Here is a 19,037-nt window from a genome sequence, read left to right as displayed (position 1 = left end):
AACTTATAGCTATCATGGATGTAGTTTATTTTATTATTATTATTTGTTAAGATTTTATTTATTTATTTGACAGAAAGAGACATAGCAAGAGAGGAAACAGAAGCAGGGGGAGTGGGAGAGGGAGAAGCAGGCTTCCCGTGGAGCAGAGAACCCGATGCGGGGCTTGATCCCGGGATCCTGGGATCATGACCTGAGCTGAAGGCTGGTGCTTAATGACTGAGCCACCCAGGCGCCCCTTATTACTGTTTTTTGTTTTTGTTTTTGTTTTTGTTTTTTAAGTAGGCTCCACGCCCAGCATGGAGCCCAACACGGGGCTTAAATTCATGACCTGAGTTTAAGATCAAGAGTAGGATGCTTATGGTGCGTGGGTAGCTCAGTCTGTTAAGCGTCTGCGTTTGGCTTGGGTCCTGGGAGGGTCTGCTCAGCAGACAGCCTGCTTCTCCCTCTGCTGATCCCCCTGCTTGTGCTCTTTCACCCTCTCTCTCTCAAATAAATGAATAAATCTTAAAAAAAAAAAGTAGGATGCTTAACTGAGCTACCGAGGTGCCCCTATCATGAATATCATGAATGTATTTTAGTAGATACTTTTCCCCCCAAATGGATTGTGCCAATTTCCCCTCCTACTGTCGTGTGTGTGAGGAGGTAAAGTGGCAGTGGAGGAGAAAATACATCTCCAACATGTACCATTGATCCTCTTTGTGTTCTTTGGGAGGGGACTGGGCATTCTTGGTTCCTGGTGGCCTCCCTTGTCCTATTTTAAGGGTCTCTTTTAGGGATAAACCTTATGGAAATGTATGTGTGCTGATGTTCTCAAGGATCATTAAGTTACACTGCGTCCTCCTTACAAAGAAGATCCTCGGAAGAAATTCCTGTGGAGTCTCAGTAGCAGAAATAATTTCATTTCTCCTGAGCAGTTGGTTTGCTCTTATTTTAAGGACACTGTGAATTGGCGAGTGATCGAGTTACACACATGTGAGGTCCTTACGCGCGAAGTGCCGGTTGCATTTGTGTCAGCCTTACGAATGGCTCCATTTTGTGTGCCAGCCTTGGTGTGGTTTTCTTCTGCTCTAACCTTCAGTTCTTGCTTTCTTGCTATACTTTATGAGTACTCGGGAGCCATCTTCATGCTTTTCTGGCACAGGTGGGTTATCATAAATAAATGCCGCGTCTGCCACGATTTGGGATGTGTTTGCCCAGCTCTGCGATGTTTGAAGGGTTGTCTGGCAGAAGTGGGAGCCTTCCTGTGACCTCAGCCTCCTTAGCTGGTGATGAGCTGGCTTCAGAATGGCTTGAGACAAGTATGTAAAGCACAAGGAAATCCTCCAGCTGCCTTTGGAGCCTGCTGGCCGGGCCATCCTTCGCCTCAGACCTTGCTGGCTCTGGTTCCATCCTGTACCACCCGAGCCTTTCTGACTGTCCCTTCTTTATCCAGTTGCCTCTCTGCTTTTCTGGGTGCCCCTGTGCTGTGCCATTTGCCTTTTTCATTCTCTCTCGAGTTCTGCTTGCCCTCCGTTGCCCTGCAAGTCCTGGGCTAGGCATGGAGTCAGTACCACCCCCTGTCCTGGTCCCCTCTCTTCTCTGGCCCTGCCGGGTTGCAGGTTTCTGGTGTTGATGGACAGGAGCGCATGCTGACCGAAAGGAGAGGATAGGACTGGGGGCTGCAGGGCCTACATGTGGCAGCTGTAGAAAGGAATGCCCTCCCCAAACCCACTCTCCCCCCACCTCACCCCTGGTGTTGAAAAGGAGCGAGGAGTGACAGCTGCAGAATTTCCTGAATTAGGGGGCCTAAGTCACAGGCTCCCCATCCCACCCCCGGGGTGCGGCTGGTTCTGGTGGACAGCCTCTGGATCTAATTACAGAGGGAGCAGGAAAGTGACTAGAGAAGGCTGCACGTGCTGCACGGGTATCAGAGATCAGCTGGTCTGGCTCCCATTGCCTCCCGCCCTGCGGGAGATAAAGAGGAGGTCGGAAAACCGGAAGAGAGAATTGATGAAAATCTCCTGTTCCTCTATCAGAAGGAAGTGTCCGTGGGGTTGGGTAGGCTCTGGGGCTTAACGGGGGGTGGGGGTGGGGCTGCTCGTTTGAGATCAGGGAGGGGATCCTTGAGAGATCCAGCGGGAAGGTGAGGTGGCAGGTGGGGAGGTGACCCTGGAGCACTGTGGCTTGTTCTGGGCCTCATGTGGTATATTGGACAGGGCAGAACTAGCGCTCTCTGCTAGTGAGTTCCCTGCTAAGGGAGGTGTTCGGACAAGGCTGCACAGATACCACAGTTTTTGTGGAGGGGATTCCTGCCCTGGCTGGAGCTCTAACAGGGCTAGGTGAGGGCTCTCTAAGAATTATGACCTGAGGGGTGCCTGGGTGGCTCAGTCGGTTAAGCATCCGACTCTTGGTTTCGGCTCAGGTCTGATCTCAGGGTCGTGAGATGAAGTTCCCTGTTGGGCTCTGTGCTCAGTGGGGAGTCTGCTTGAGATTCTCTTTCTGTCTGCCCCTCCCCCAATGCTCCCTATCTCTCTCTCTCAAATAAATAAATAAATCTTAAAAAAAAAAAGAATTATGACCTGAAAGTTTATTTTCAGTGGACTCTACCTTCCTTTTTTTTTTTCTTAAGATTTTATTTATTTGAGAGAGAGAGAGAATGAGAGATAGAGAGCACGAGAAGGAAGAGGGTCAGAGGGAGAAGCAGACTCCCCACTGAGCGGGGAGCCCGACGCGGGACTCGATCCCGGGACTCCAGGATCACGACCTGAGCCGAAGGCAGTCGCTTAACCGACTGAGCCACCCAGGCGCCCAATCTACCTTCCTTTTTAATCTCTTGCTTTCCGAACAAAATGTCCTTTTTTGTTCTTTGATTTAAAAAAAAATTATGGTTAAAATTTACTGTTTTAATCATTTTTAATTTTTTTAAAGGATTTTCAGGGTTTTTTTTTTAAAGATTTATTTATTTATTTTGAGAGACTGAGAATGAGAGAGAGAGAGAGAGAGAGCACATACATGAGGGGGGGAGGGTCAGAGGGAGAAGCAGACTCCCTGCTGAGCAGGGAGCCCGATGTGGGGCTCGATCCCAGGACTCCAGGATCATGACCTGAGCTGAAGGCAGATGCTTAACAGACAGAGCCACCCAGGCGCCCCTGTTTTCATTATTCTAAATAGAAACTCTAACCATGAAACTCTTAACTCCTCTGCCCCCTTCCCTCCACCCATGGCACCCACCATTCTACTTTCTGTCTCTGACTTTTCTGGGTACCTCATGTAAGTGCAGTCACACGATATCTGTCTCTTATGGGCTCACTTGCCTCCTCTCAAAATTCATGTTGAAGTCCGTCCTAACTTCTAGTATCTCAGAATGTGCCTATACTTGGTTTTGGGGTCTTTACTGAGGTCACTGAGGTAAAATGAGGTCATATGGGTGGGCATTAACCTAATATGATTGGTGTCTGTACAAGAAGAGGAGATTAGGACACAGATAACACAGACCAGGAGATGACCATGTGAGGAAACAGTGAGGAAAGGGGGCCGTCTACAAGCCACGGAGACAGGCCTCAGAAGAAACCAGCCCTGCTCATACCTTGATCTCAGACTTCCAGAACGGCAAGAAATCAGTGTCTGTGGTTTGTCATGGTGGCCCCAGCAAACGAGTGCAGTGTGCTTCTGTGACTGGTTTATTTCGTTTAGCATTAACATTTCGAAGGCTCATCCGTGTTGCAGCATGTATTAAAATTCCATTTTTTATGGCTGAATAATATCCCATTGTATGGATAGGCCACACTTGGTTCCTCTGCTCATCTGCTGATGGGCATCTGGGTTGTTTCCACCTTTTAGCTCTTGTTTATTGTGCTGCTGTGAACATGGCCGTGCAAGGACCTGTTTGAACCCAGATGGGGCATCTTGTTTTTTTTTCTTTTAAAGATTTATTTATTGGGGCACCTGGGTGGCTCAGTTCGTTAAGTGTCTGCCTTCAGCTTGGGTCACGATACCAGGGTCCTGGGATTGAGTACTGTGTCAGGCTTCCTGCTTGGTGGGGAGCCTGATTCTTTTCCCTCTGCTGCTCCTCCTGCTTGTGCTCTCTTTCCCTCTCTCTCTCTCTCTCTCTCTCTCAAATAAATCAATGAAATCTTTCAAAAAAATAATAAAGATTTATTTAGGGGGGGAGGGGCAGAGGGAAAGAGAGAGGGAGAATCTTAAGCAGACTCCCCATGCTGGGCTTGATCTCATGACCCTGAGATCAGGAGCTGAGCTGAAATCAAGGGTCGGATGCCTGACTGAGCCACCCAGGCGCCCTCAGATGGGGCATCTTTAAATCACATGCAGTTAGCCCTTTAAATGGTGCTGGGTTCACACTTTTCCCTTCTGCCTGTTTTGGCTTCTGGTGTCTTTCTCTGGCCCTTCAGCCTGCGCCTTTCCCTATTCTTCCACACAGCCCTCCACACCCTTTCCCTGACACGCCAATTCCTCTCTTCCCCTGACGGTGTTCACTTGGATTGATGGGAGCAGTCACGGTTTTGTGAGTCAGGCACATCCAGGTTCAAATTTGGATCGCTCTGCTCCTATGTGGTGGTGTTGAACAAGTTACCACAGCAGTCGGAGCCTTGGCCTCCTCACTGTGAATGGTGGTGGCATGCCCACCTCTCCTGACACGTGAAGCATCTGGCCCGGAGTGGGCGCGTCATTGACCTTGACTTCCTTTTCTGTCCCAGGACCAAGTGCTGCCTCCAAACCCTCATGGCGAGCCCTTCCCCCTAGCCATGAACATGGATGGAAGACTCAGTATTGGTGTATTAATCAGGTTCTCCAGAGAAACAGAGACAATAGGATATCTGTTTATAGAGAGAGGTTGTGGGGACCAGAAAGTCAGAAATCCACAGGGGAAGCTGGTGGCCAGAAATTCTGGCAAGAGTGATTGTTGCAGTCTTGAGTCAGAAAGTAGTCAGAGGCAGCGTTCCTTCTTCCTCCGGGATTGGGGAAGTGAGCACAGCCTTTATTCTTAAGACCTTCAACTGATGGGATGAGGCCCACCCACATTATGGAGGGTGATCTGCTTGACTCAGAGTCTACAGATTAAATGTGATGCCCATGTAAAAAATAACTGCACAGTAACGTTCAGGCTGATATTTATCAAACAACTGGGCACCATAATCTAGCCAAGTTAACACATTAAATTAACCATTGTGGTTGGTAACTCCCCAGCTTTCTTCAGACTGGTCTATAGATTGATTGTAATTCCAATTAAAATCCAAGAAGGCCTTTAAAGAGCAATTTACAGGCTGATTCCAAAATTCATATGGATGTGTAAAGGAATTAAAATAGCCCAAACAATTTTTTTAAGTTTATTTATAATCTCTATACCCAACATGGGTCTCGGACTCATGACCCTGAGATCAAGCATCACATGCCCTTCTGACTGAGCCAGCCAGACAACTTCAAAACAACTTTTTTTCTCTTTTTGGTGGGGGAGGGGAGGAGAGAGAAGGAGAGAGAGAATCCTAAGCAGGCTCCATGCCCGGCACAGAGCCTGACATGGGGCTTGATCTCATGACCCTGAGATCATGACCTTAACCGACTGAGTCACTCAGGCACCCCCCCAAAAAAAACTTTTAAAAGAAGATCAAAGTTGGAGGATTCACACTATGTGATTTTAAGACTGATTAGGAAACCACAGTGGAAGGACGGACACATAGACCAACAGAAAGAATACAGTTTGGAAGTAGCTTTACACACATATGGTCAATTGATTTTCAGTAAAAGGTGCAAAGGCAGTGGAGTGGAGGAAGGATAGTCTCTTCAACAAATGCTGACACAACTGGCTATCCACATGCGAAAATCTAAACTTGGGTTTATACCTTGCAACATATTAAAAATTACACAAAATGGATCATAGATCTAAAGGTAAAACCTAAATTATTACACTTCTAGGCGAAAACAGGAAAACATCTTGGGCATCTTGGGTTAGGCGAAGAGTTCTTTGGATTTGATAAAAATTATGAACTTCTCTTTGAGAGACACCTCAGTGCATGAATACAAGCCACCGATGGTGAGAATATTTACAAAGTACGTATCTGAGGAAGGGCTTGTATTCAGTGTATGTAAAAAAAAACTATCAACACTGAAAAGAAGAAACCAACCCATAAAAAATAGGTGAAAGATTTGAACAGGTGCTTCACCAAAGACACATGAAAGAAGCAGATGACAAATACGCACATGGAAACATGCTTAATATCCCTAGTCAGCGGGAAAATGCAGACTGAAACTACAATAAGAGACCACAATTTACCTACAAGAATGACTAAAACCTGAAAGACTGACCATACCAAGGATTGGCAAGGATGTAGAGGGGCCTGGTGGTGGGAATGTAAAATGGCACAGTCATCTTTTTTTTTTTTTTTAAATCTTTATTTATTTGAGAGAGAGCGAGTGAGAGAGGGAGCATGAGAGGAGAGAGGGTCAGAGGGAGAAGCAGACTCCCCGCTGAGCAGGGAGCCCAATGGGGGACTGGATCCCAGGACTCCAGGATCATGACCTGAGCCAAAGGCAGTCGCTTAACCAACTGAGCCACCCAGGCGCCCAATGGCACAGTCATCTTAGAAAAAAATTAAATAGTCTCCCACCATGCGATCCAGCCCCTCCCCTCCTGGGTATTTACCCAAGAGAGGGGAAAGTGAACGTGTATAGGTTGCATTGTGTATGAATGTTCACAAACTTGGAAACAATCCAGATGTCTCTCAAGAGGAGAATGGATGGCAAATTGTGCTCAGTCCTTACAGTGGAATACTCTTGAGAATAAAAAGGAATTGAGCTATCAATACATAACTGCAACGTGAATAGATCTCAAAATAATTATGCCGAGTGAAAGAAGCCAGATAAAAAAAGAACACATACGATGAGATTCCATTTGTATCCAAATCTAGGAAATGCAAAATAACGTGTAGTGACAGAAAGCAGCTCCATGCTGGTTGCTGGGGAAGGGGGTGGGCAGAGGGTACTAGGAAGGGACACGAGGAAAATTTAGGAGAGGAATCTGTTTGTTATTTTAAGTGTGCTTCTACGTGTACGTCAAAATGTATCAGATGTGAATAGTGTTCTGTGCTGCATGTGGATTATACCTCAGTAAAGCTGTCTCAATGTAAAGCCCATAGAAGAATGGCCAACTGACTTCAGCTCTTTTCCTCATGGCCTACCGCTACCCTCACAGTGACACCCTCCCCTCCAGCCAGACCAGCCAGTGTCTGCTGTCCCTCAGCTTCATAGAACTGGCTCTTAGGGGCCATCACATGCCCTTGGGAAAATTACATCAAATAGCACATTACAGACATGATGGAAGGTTCTGGAACCCCCCTGTCACTGGAAATGGATCTCTGTCCATTGGCTTACATCACAGCATGGGACACGACTCCTAGCTCTCCCTTTTTTGCTCCCGTCAGCATTCTGTATCTTCCGGAGGCCTGAGAAGGTTAAGCTTCTAGCCGTTGACCTCAGAGGTCAGATGTTGCAGGTTTCTTTTAACTGGCCATTGTGGCTTCACCTTCCTGACCTTTAGGGAGGGGCCGAGATGTAGGTAGGTGGCTATCACATAGAATCTCTCTGGCTTTGCTCTTTGGCTCCTTCATTCACAAAACCGAGGCGTGTGAAGGTCAGTGACTTTGTCTCAGACTTCAGATCAAGTTAGCTCAGATACCACGAAGGCTTGAGTTCCTAGCCCCTAGACCTAACCCAAGGGATGCCCCACGTTTTCTCCACCACCTCTGCCCTGTGACCCATGTCAGATGACCCCAGGGCTGCTTGGGGGAGAGAATCTGGCCCCAGCCGTGCCTTCTGGGGCCAGGCAGCTGGCCGGGCAGTGGCAGAGTGAGCCTCCGCACAGTCTGTCAGGGTCTGTGCTGCTTCTCCATCACGTCCACCCAGTTGCCCTAGTGACTGTGTGACCCTTCTCCCCCACCCTGCGCCGTCACCCGCCCTATAAATAGAGGCGAGGAGCAGCTGGGCTCTCTTGGCAGTCACCATGAGGACGCTGGTCCTGCTCTGCTGCTTCGTGGCGTCGCTCCTGCCCCTAGGACAAACAGGTATTATGACCCTCACCCCTGTCAGCCAGGCCAGACAGTGACCCCCATGTGCCCCGAGGTCTTATGTTTACTATGGGGGAGCGACGGGGGAGGGAGGCTCAAGTGATAGATGGAGGATGAGGCCTCCTCTGTGGCTCCTGAAGTTGACGGCAAACCTTGACTCTGGGCCGGTCTCATCATTGTCTCCGTCCCCTTCTCCCTGGGGCCCAGGAGAAAACTGGGGCCAGAGACCCCAAGAGCAGTCAGGGGCTCACGGGGAGGCCAGAGGAAGTGGGAGCCGTGGACTGAGAGGTGCAGGCAGGTGTGAGGCCTGAGCCAAGGGCCGGGAGCCAAAGGGCAGGTCTGGCCAGTAGATGCTGGGGAAGGAGACCCCGAAAGTTAAGACTAGGGGACCCTCCTAGATGGACAAAAGAACCCAGTCCTGGTGCTCGAGGGGCCCTGGAAGTCTCAGTCATGTTGCCCTCCTACTTGGTGGAGATTGGGCAGGGGGCTGGCTTTGCATGATTGAGGACCAGGTACAGTGGACAGAATTGCGGCTGTCTGGGGAACGGTGGAATAGAGGAGGTGGTCAGTTTGGTACGGGATTGGAGATGTAGTTGGGGATTGGGCACAGAGTTCAGGAGAGGAGTGGGATACTCCAAAGTACCCCTGAGCCAGGCTGGGGGCTTCAGTGGAAGGGGGCGGAGGGCCTGTGTGCATGGATTTTCCTCTGGGATCTCGGCACTTTGTGTGGCAGAGGTGGAGGCTCAGGTTACAGCATGGGAGTTATTTATAGGGATGGAGGGGACACCAGAGGGTTTGCTACCTCTCTCTTCCTGAGACTCCTGGGGCTGGGTCCCCCTTGGGGATGCTTCAGGGGTGATCTGGGGTGCCCCCAGGAATCTGGGTCTCTTGCTTTGTTTTGCCATGTGTTGGCAGTCTTCAGATGCACAGGGGACCATGGGGTCCAGAGGCCCAGCCTCTCCAACCTTCGAGGTTCTGTTTGTTGAGGTCCCAGCCCCTGCCACTAGAGCAGGTGGTGGGCAGAAGCAGAAGGTGTTCCCTCGGGGGGTTAGGGATCAAGGTGGGGGGCTCCGGCCTTGCATGTACTGCTGGGTCCCGCCCTTGTCTGCCCTTGAGTTAATTTGGGCCTTGCAGGGCTGCCGTGGCTGGAGCGGTGGGGATGCCAAGCGGCTGTCAGGTGGCTAAGTATGGAAACAGCAGTGTAATTGGATCCTGAGCTCCCCTTCACAGCCCTTGCCCTGCTCTGCCCAGCCCCAGCTGCCACCTCGCCTCACTTCCACACAGCCGGCCCAGGGACTTTTAGCCTTTTAGGGACATCCTTCATCTTTCCTCCCAATGAGGGAACTGGACATCTGGAATGTTCCACGGGTCTCACTGGGGGATCTTGCTGTGGGGAAAGGAGGCAGGCAGGCAGGCACTTTGTGTGAAGATCCTCTCTGTGCACGCTCTTTCCTTCCTGGACTCTGCAGTGTGCCCCTGGCCTGGCTTCCAGGGAGGCCTTGCTCACCACGTGCAGGGTGCCCTCTCTCCACCCAGGGGTAGATTTTATCACTCTTCCAGCTGTAGGTTACCCTAAAAGACAGCTCTCTCTTGCACCCACTGGGAGGTTCCAACCATGAGGGTGGCTTCTCCCTGCCCCTATAATGACGGTCCTTCCTACTGGTTGATTTCCCCCTAGAATTGTGCCACTAAGTAAATGCCATCTTGCCCAAGGGCAGCAGCTTTGCTCCTGAACTTCCCACCCTACCCCTGGACGCTTGCCCCTCACTGCATTGCAGGCGGGCTTTCTCTCTAACCTACTTCCTGCTTCCTGGGGGTGAAGCTGCCCTTCCTTCTTTGGTCCCCATGTTGCTTCTATGGTCTCCTGGACCATGGCAGCCTCTTCTTGTTCCCAAGCAAGGGACCAAGGGCCTCTCCTGATGCTAGGAACAGCTGGAGCTGCCAGGGCCCAATCACCAGGCACCCCTCGAGTCTCCACCCCCCATCCATGGCCCCCAGGCATTTGTGACCACTGGGGTCCTCCTCTTTGTCTTGGGGACTTGGCCTGGTGACAGGCCTGCTCAAGGACAGGGTAAAGCAGCCTTGAGTTGCTTTACTGTGTCCCCTCATTTTCGAGGTAAGAGCGAAAGCCAGAGGCATGAGAGATGCACACAAGGTTAGGCAGTGAATTATGGACAGGCATGTGTAGCCCAGGGCCGTCGCCCCCCACCCCGGAGTTCCTGTCCTCCCCTCAGCCTCTCTCTCTCTGACAGCCACCTAACTCCCTCTGCCTTTGGAGAGGCTGCCTGTGGGGAGCTTTGCTCCGGATGCCTCTGATCCTTTGACTCCTCCGAGGGTGGGGTGGGGTGGGGAGTGGCCAGTGCTGAGGAAGCAATTGGGTTCAAGCCAGTCGTGTTTGTTAGGCTGGATTCAGGACATCTTTGCTTCCTGTTGCCTGCTTGATGCAGAGAGTGGGGCAGATGGGGATTCTGAGTCTGTTCCTCCTCCTCCAGCCCAGCCCAGCCCTGGTTTGCAGACTTGCAGCCTGCTCTGGCCTCCACCCTGCCATCCCAATGGGGAGAAGTTGGTGCACGCTGGGGCTGACCTGCCCCTCCATGAGAGATGAGGGTCTGTCCGGAACCCCTCTGTGGCCCCTCCTCCCCCACCCCAGGCTGGTTATATCCAGAAAGATTCTGTATTCATGTTCCCTCAACAGGACAGCCCTCCTGCCTGACCAACCATGGGGAGGGCTACTGAGAGAAGGTCATAACCTCAGAGGCCTTGGGGAGAAAGCAGAAGCCTTGGCAGCCCCCCTGCAAACTGTATCTCCAGTGATTTCCCTGACTCCTGGCTCAGTGCAGCTGGAGGAGACCGTAGGGAGCATCTTGTCTGCCATTTCCCACGACGAGTCTACAAAGCACACACTGGGATTTGCCAGTGGATGTGCACACCTTGCTTGGTGGTCTGTGGAACCAGAGTTTGGGAAATGCTGGTTTTGTCCCACATCTGGGTGTGACAGTGAAAGTCACACAGCTAGTTCAAGGCAGGGCCAGAGCTGGAATTCAGGTCTCCTTGCTCCCGCAGAAGGAGGTCAGATGAGGCCAGCTGCATTCCCCCTGGCCATTTGGTGCTCATTTAGGTGTGGTGGGCTGAGAAGGAGCCTAATCACTATGGACACAGGAGGAAGATGGCTCTTTCTCTTTGGTAGGGTCTCAGGGCCAAGGGCAGGGTCTGGGTGCTGTACCTTCTGGCCTGGAATGAGGGTGCGGTGGAACGGTGGACAGATGTGGGGTCTGCTGCTGTGGGATGCTGGGTTAAGCTCTCTCCTGGACAGCTTCCCTGCTCCAAATCCAAATCCAGACCCACTCCCTGCACAACCCCTCACATTTATATATTGCTTGAGTGCAAAGCCTTTCATTCAAATACCTTACCACATCTCACCACGTATTAATCATTCCAGATTTATGGCGTGCCTCCTATTGTTTAGGCGTGGTACTGGAGGGATCCAGACAGGCATTGTGTCCTTGGCATGCTTACCTCCAGTTTGGGAGATAGGGCATCTCCCATCTTGTACCTGCACGCACACAAGCAGGACACACGTGAGCGTCATGAGGGAGGTCCAGGTGGAGTGAGGTGGGGTGGAAGCGCCTGGGGAGATTATTTTTAACTGAGTGGATCAGGAAATGTTTTACAGATGAGGGGATATTTGAGATGGGCCTTGAAGAAAGTAGCATTCAGACACGGAACGATGGAAGGAGGAGAATTCTACACAAGGGACAGGATGAGCGAACTCATGCCATCAGGAAAAGTTAGGGCTCTGGTGAGAACTGAGCAGGGAGAAGGGCAGGCAGAGTGAAGTGGGGATTGTGGGGAAGCTAGTTGGAAGGCTGGTTTGGGCCAACCGTGAAGGGCCTCGCGTACTTGGCTGCCAAGATGGCTTTGTGCTGTTGGGCGGTGGGCAACCACTGAGGGCTTGGGAAGCATCTCTCCAGCAGGTGTTTGTGAGGAGGGGGAGGATGAGGGAGGCTGATTGGAGGACCTGTCAGAAATGCAGCTTAGACGGTGTGAACTCCATGAGAGAGAGGGGGGCAGAGAGGAGGGACAGACCCAGCAGATAGCTGGGGTGGAGTCTCCTGGTCTCCGGCCAAAGGAAGCCCTCACGGGTCTAGTGTAGGTCGCTGGAGGCCTGATCTTGACTCCAAGAAAGAAAAAAAAAAGACCAGGAACATAAAAGAACAGATTTTAAAAGTTCAGTTTGGGCTGTTATGAATCTGGGGTGCTAGGGGGACATCTGGATGGAGATACTGGATATTGGAGGATTGAAAGGTCTGGAGATCCAGAGATGAGATCCAGTTGGGTGAAGATGAGGCTGTGAGGTCATGAAGGAAGCTGTTGCAGAGAAAGAAGAGATTCAGGGATGGTCGGTGGGCAGCACCAGATTCAAGCAATGGGAAGAGGAAGATGAGTGGATTTCAGGAAGAGGGAGAGGGACCCTGGAAGAGGCCGTGACCTGGAGGGCAAGGGAAGGGTGCATTCTGGAAGGGTGGTCGATGGGATGGAATGCCACAGAGATGCCGAAGAAGATGAGGTGTCGGCTTTGATATCCCTGAGGTCGCTGGCAGAGCACGAAGGCCTTATGTGCATCTAGGGAGGGCGCAGAGGTGACAAATTTGGGCAGTGGGCTCAGGAGGGATAGAAGACATGAAGGAGTACATGGGTAGGGGGTTTGCAGAGGTAGCAAATTTCCTTTTCAACACTAGAAAGACTAAGTGTGTTTATGGGCCGATGGTGAGGGTCCTAGGAGAGAGAAGGACTGACGGACACAAGGTGGAGAGGAAGTGACCAAGGTGTCAGACGTGTGGGGAGGGTGGGGCAGGTCTTAGGGGACACATGCCATGGCATCGTGGAGACCTCAGAGGGACACTGCACCTTCGAGGTAAACTCAGGAGCCGCAGTGCCAGTGAGGGAGCTCAAGTAGTGGAGAGGGTTCTCTGGCTTCCCTGGGATTGCTGTGGAGGGCCTGGAGGGCCACGGGGTGGGGTGGGGGAAAGCAACCAGACTATGAGGTGGAAGAGAAGGCCATTTGCCCCAAGTTGCCTGGTATGGAACAGCAGGACCAAGACCAGAGCCTGGTCTCTGGTGCTGGAGGAAAACCAGGCAGAGCCCAGAGACCAAGTCAGTGAACCGGCCTTTTTGTTCAGTGAATGTTGGCCCCTGGTAGGCTGGCCCCCTCCAGCCAGGGCTAAGTCCGACCCCAAGCTCCACCATCTAAGGTGTCCATTCAGCAACTGTTCCTGGGCCTGCGATGGGAAAAGCTCTGTGTTTGGACTCCGTCGAGTTCAGTGACTTAGTGGGAGCTGGCTCAGAGGTTCGCAGTGAGTTCCCCGGATGACAGCCTGGGTTCTCATTCTTGTGCAACAGAGACAGGTCCAGGCTCAGGTTCCCTCTGGGGTGTTTTCCTGGCCGGGAGGACTTTGCCACGCCCATCAGTAGGGCTCACTTTGGGATCAGGGAAGTCCTGTCCCCTTTGGTTTCAGCCACATCCCTCTCCAGCCCTGAAGGTGGTTTCGTTCAGAGTCAAGGTCCCAGGCAGGGACCTGTCCATGCTTGTCACTTCCTCATCCTTCCTCACAGAGGGCTCCCAAGCAGCCTTTCCGGGGTGGCCTGGTCTCAGAGTGGGGGGTTTGGGCAGCAGAACCTGTTACTGCGTTTGAGAGTGCGGAGCTTTTAGGAGGTCAGCTGTTCATACCCCAGCCAGGCCTTGCAAGAGCCTCCTCTCTGGGGCCCTCAAGCTCTTCCCCAGCTGTGTGGAGAAGAGGCTGCCCCATGCTGCCCAGGGGGCAGGCGTGCCCAGTGGCCCAATTCTGAAGACCAGGAGACCATGGTGCCTTTGGACAGCTCCTGCCTGGTGCCATCCTAGGAGCCTGTCTTCCCTGGAACCATGTCATCAGAGCCACACAAAAACATAGTGCTGCTCCTTCTGCTCCAAATCCTGGGGCCCAGAAGGATTTCGGGTGGAATGTTGGCCTTGCTGAGGCAGGCCCCCCAGCTTCATAGCAAGGGTGTTATGCAGTGAGAAAAGGCTTTTTTCCTTCCATGCTAGGTGGACCCTCCCCCTGGGGGTCTTTGTCTTTTACAACCTTGACAGCACTGACCCTCTGGTTCTCTGTCAACTCCGAATGCTACAGGGCACAGAGTGGGTGTGGGCTGCGTGGTGAGCCCTGGGGAGAAGAAGGTCCCAGTGCAGAGTCCTGGAAGAAGGGGAGACGGGGCCCGCCCTGGGGAGCCCACCCTGGGTTGGGAACAGAATGAATTCATGATTAAGGGTGAGGGGCAGTATGTGGTCAGCAAGTGATGTAAGAATGCAACTGGCTTATGACCCAGCAATCACACTACTGGGTATTCACCCGGAGAATACAAATATGAGAAGTCAGAGGGATACATGCTCCCTGATGTTTACGGCAGCATTATCTGCAGTAGCCAAGGTATGGAAGCCGCCCAAGTGTCCATCGGTAGGTGAATTCATAAAGTATTATATATATATACACACACAATGGAATATTTTTCATCCATAAAAAAGAATGGAATCTTGCCATTTGCAACGACATGGATGGAGCTAGAGGGTATTATGCTAGGAGAAATAAGTCAGCCAGAGAAAAACAAATACCATATGATTTCATTCATATGTGGAATTTAAGAAACAAAACAAATGAGCAAAGGGAAAAATAAGAGAAAGACAAAGCAAGACACAGACTCTTAACTCTACAGAATAAACTGGTGGTACTGGGGGGGAGAAGTGTGTGTGTGGGGGGAGGTGGGGTGAAGCAGGTGATGGGGATGAAGGAATGCACCTGTCGCGATGAGCACCGGGTGATGTGTGGAAGTGTAGGATCACTGTATTGTGTGCTGGAAACTAATAGAACACCATGTGAACAACGTGTGATTGAAAACAAAAACTTAAACAAAAAAGATGTGGGGCACGCAGCAGCAACTGAGAGGAGGAACACACTAGAGAGAGGTGGGAAAGGTGGACCAATAGGGACCCCATCTGAAAAGTCAACTTTCCAGCCCCGAGGCCCTGGCTAGCCACACTGCTCAGACAGGAATGGGCCGTGTCTCTGCCCCCAGGAGCTGACTACTATTTGGGGCGATGACACCCAGGGAGAGAAAATGTAACTACCCCCTGCTCCCCCGGCAGCTCTGGTTGGAGTTCAGAGGAGGGCTGGAAGGTCGGCCTCACAGAGGGGCAGGGTTTCAGCTGGACTGGGAGAAAGGGGACAGTCACTGGACCGTCACCTCCAAGAGGACAGGGGCTGTGCATTTATTTAACTTGCTTGGCTCTGCATCAGCGCCTAGCATGGTGCTTGGTTCGTGTGGTTCGTAGAAAGCACTAAACAGTGTCAGATGAATGAGACGATTTGTGCAGGCAGAGGAGGAAGGTGATCAGAACCAGGAGTGGGGACACTCGGAGCATTGCGCTGGCAAGGGTGGGAGGAGCCCAGCTCTGGCGTGGCTGTGGGGCTCCTGTTGGGGGGATCAGACACCCTGGTGGGCAGAGGGTCTGGAATGCTAAGCCAGGTGGCTCTCTCTGGGCCCTCAGCATACCCTAGCCCCTCCCCTTCTCCCTCTCAGATATTTTTGGATCCTTCTAGAGCAGCGACTGCATTCTGAGCTCAAACAGGTGCAGGCAAAGTCTGGCCTGGAGTTCTGGGCCCGTAGGAAGTGGGTTGTATTGGGAGCTCAGCCCAGAACCAGGCCAGGGGAGAGCCCTGGGGTTTGGGAGCCCCCTCCCTGCTCCCTCCCCCAAACAGCTCACTGCCAGAACTGGGCCCCTGGTCCTCTTCCAAGTGGCCATTCGGTTAGGACCTTGGCCAGCCCAGTTGTCCCCATAGAATTTTCCCTAGATGGCAATAGGTACAGACTTGACAAAGCCATTGCCTTGGAAACTGTGCCTCTGAGGGCACCTGGTCCCATAGCTGCCTGCCCTGTGCATCTGTGCCCACCAGAGGGGCTTCTCTTGTTTTGTCCCTGCATTTCCTCCTACCCTTTATGTCAGCTGGTAGAAGGCCACTTATTTCTCTAGCTTATCCCAGGAGGTCAAGACACCAGGAAGGGGTCTGGAAAGATTGGAGAAGGGTCATAGCCCTTGCCATGGGTCTGGGTACGGGCCGTGACAAGGATAGAAGCCCAGGGGCAAATCCACCTTTCTCCTGACTTTTCCTGCCTCAGTTTCCTTCCTGAATTGGTAGTTAGGCCAGCAGCCTCTTCATCTGGAGCCCTGTCACCCGAGGCCGCCCACCTGGTTTGCAGGATAGACAGCCTGTGGGGGCGGGGGGTGGAGCCCCGCAAACCCACAGGAACCGAGTGCAGAGCAAGCACCGGCTTTGTCACAAATTCACCACCAAGCCCCTTCCCATTTTGCACCTGTTTTTTTGCCCATAAAGCGGGATAATAATACTTGCCCTATTTACAGCATGGGGTTGTTATGTGACTAAATTTTAAACATGGCTATGAGATGCTTAACATGTTTTTGATATCACATACTTTTTAAGGTTGGAAGGACTATGGCAGTAATTATAGGCTGTCGCTGCTATTCCATTGGCTTGACATCTGCCACGGGTTTCCTCAAATATCATGAAACATGAACAATCAAGGGAATCCATCCATATCTCTGCCCCTTCTCAGGGCTGTTAATATCCTTCAGATTCTCTGTCCTCAAAGAGCTTACGAATCAGGAGGGGAGAGAGTCCCCGCTCCTGACAGGCGTAGGGAACCATATAAGGCAGATGTAATCAGGGGCTAAAAATAAGTAGCCTGAGTGTGCAGAGAAGGGGAGCAGGTGGGACATGGCCCGGGGCCACGGGGCTGGTGGGAGCACCAGCAGCTTAGTGGGAGAGGGGTCGGGAAGATCTTGTGGGGCCAGGCTTCAGTGCTGTCCCTATGTTATTTTCCTGGGGCCGCCGTAACAAACAACCACAAACTGGGTGGCTTCAAACAACAGAAATTTAACCTCTCATAGTTCTGGAGGCCGGAAGTTAAACACGGAGGTGTTGGCAGGACCCTGCCCCCTTTGAAGGCTCCATAGGAGGATCCTTCCTGCCTCCTCCAGCTTCTGGTAGATTCAGGCAGTCCTTGGCGTTCTTTGCCTTGTAGATGCATCTCTCCAGGCTCCGCCTGTGTCCTCATGGTCTCTTCTCTATGTCTCCGTGTGTCCTCTCCTCTTCTTGTAAGGACACCAGTCACTGGACTTAGGGTCCATCCTAATGCAGTATGGCCTCATCTTAATTACATCTGCACAGACCCTATTTCCAAATAATGTCCCCTTCCAAGGTTCCTGCTGGATGTGAATTGGGGGGAAGGGGCACTCTTCAACCTCTCTGGCTCCTTAGCCTCGGACTCGACAGTTGAGCGGTTGCTGGCTCTGAACATGTAGTTCCCGTCTGTCTCCTGGCTGGTGGTCCTCTGCTGGGCACAAATACCTGTTTCCCTGGTCCTCTCTGTGGCCTCAAGGCGCACGCAATTGCCCCAGCAGCTTGGAGCTCTGCTGACACACCCAGCCCAAGCGTGTTGAATGGGTGGATGGACAACTGGCCGGGGGCAGGAAGTTCCAGGAGGCTGTCCAGCCTAGCGCTGGTGCTGGGGAGGCTGGTGGGGGCAGTTCTCCAGCTCCCCGTTGGGTGTGCTCAGATACAGAGCCAGTTGGAGTAGGCCTGGTCTGGGGACCAGGGGCTCTGGTTCTTGGCTGGTTACGTGATGGAGAGAGCCGCAGGCCAAGAAGCCAGCGACTCAGGCCTGGCAGAGTTAGGCCCAGCTCTCCTGTGTGAGTACCTGTGCCCAGCCCCTCAGAGTCCCCGGTCCCAGCTGCAGCGGGAGAGTGAGCAGGACACGGAGGTGCCTCCCCATCCTCTGAGGGCCTAGCCCCTTGGAAAGAGAACTTCTGGATGTGTCCACTGCTGGTGTCATGTCATCCCGGCATGTCTGCCTTTCTGCTTCCTTCTCTCCAGCGCAGGAGCACTCAGCTAAAAGGGCGGGTATCTGGGTCTCCTCACAACAGACTTAGGGATCCCCAGGCCAGAGGCAGCTCTAGAAGCTGGTGGCTATAGCTCTGTTTCCCTTTCTGTGGTTTGTCATGGTGGTTCTGGAGGAGAGCAGGGATGGGGACATATCTCCAGGGTCTGCTGGCCTTTCTAGAAAAGCTTACTGGTGAATGCCGTCGGGGTTCCTAGCCTGGCATTCCTCGCTCTCCTCTGTCTGGCTTGTCCCATCTTCCTGATCACTTGCCTTGGCTCCTGCAACGACTGACCCCAAATGCCCTACCCCTCAAAGAGCTCCTGCGGTCCCCATCCCTGCCCACCGCTGAGACTGTTGCCATGAGGCGAGTTCTCTCTTCATGCCTGCCCACATCCCCCTCTAATTAGATGCCTTGTGTTTAAGGGGGAGGGTCTTCACTTCAGGAATCCAGTTCATGGTTATCACAGCAACCTTCTGAGCAGACTCCTGTGACCCTCTGATCACAAAAAAATAGGCTTGGGCAGGTTAAATCACTTGACCCATGGGTACTTCTCTGGTTCTGAATCCCAGTCTCGAATCTCCTCCCTTTTGGACGTCTCTGCCACCGAGTGGAGGGAAGGCCTTATATTTTGCCACCTCCATCCATCCATCCATCCACCCATGCACCCACCCACCCACCCATCCAATAGCTGTCCAAGGTGCTGGGATACAAAATCTCTGATGAGGAAACCAAATAAGTAAGTTATTTAGTTTATTGGACTATTTTAGGTGCAGTGGAGAAGAAGACTATGTTGGGGAGGAGGAAGGCTAGTCGGGAGACAGTGTCACCAGGTGTGGCAGGAGAAGACCTTGTCAGGAAGGTGACAAGGAGCCAAGTCTTAGGGGAGGAGAGGGGAGCGCCAGGCGGCTGTGTGGGGAGAGTGTTCCCTGCAGAAAGCAGTGAGCACAGGGGGGCAGGAGGCCTGGAGCGATTGCTCCCCGAAGAGCAAG

General features: G+C 52.1%; 1 protein-coding gene across 1 annotated transcript in view; it reads left to right on the top strand.

The window, feature by feature from the left end:
- Positions 1–7,993: 7,993 nt before the first annotated feature.
- The window catches only part of SRL (sarcalumenin), a 37,432-nt gene continuing 26,388 nt past the window's right edge, over positions 7,994–19,037 (top strand). The window contains 1 exon segment of the mRNA XM_027614062.2: positions 7,994–8,054. Coding sequence (XP_027469863.2) covers positions 7,994–8,054 — 61 coding nt within the window.

Source organism: Zalophus californianus, chromosome 10 (genome assembly GCF_009762305.2).
Source record: "Zalophus californianus isolate mZalCal1 chromosome 10, mZalCal1.pri.v2, whole genome shotgun sequence".
Taxonomy (NCBI): domain Eukaryota; kingdom Metazoa; phylum Chordata; class Mammalia; order Carnivora; family Otariidae; genus Zalophus; species Zalophus californianus.
The sequence above is the reverse complement of the archived record's forward strand: the minus strand, read 5'-3'. Positions and strand labels throughout refer to the sequence as shown.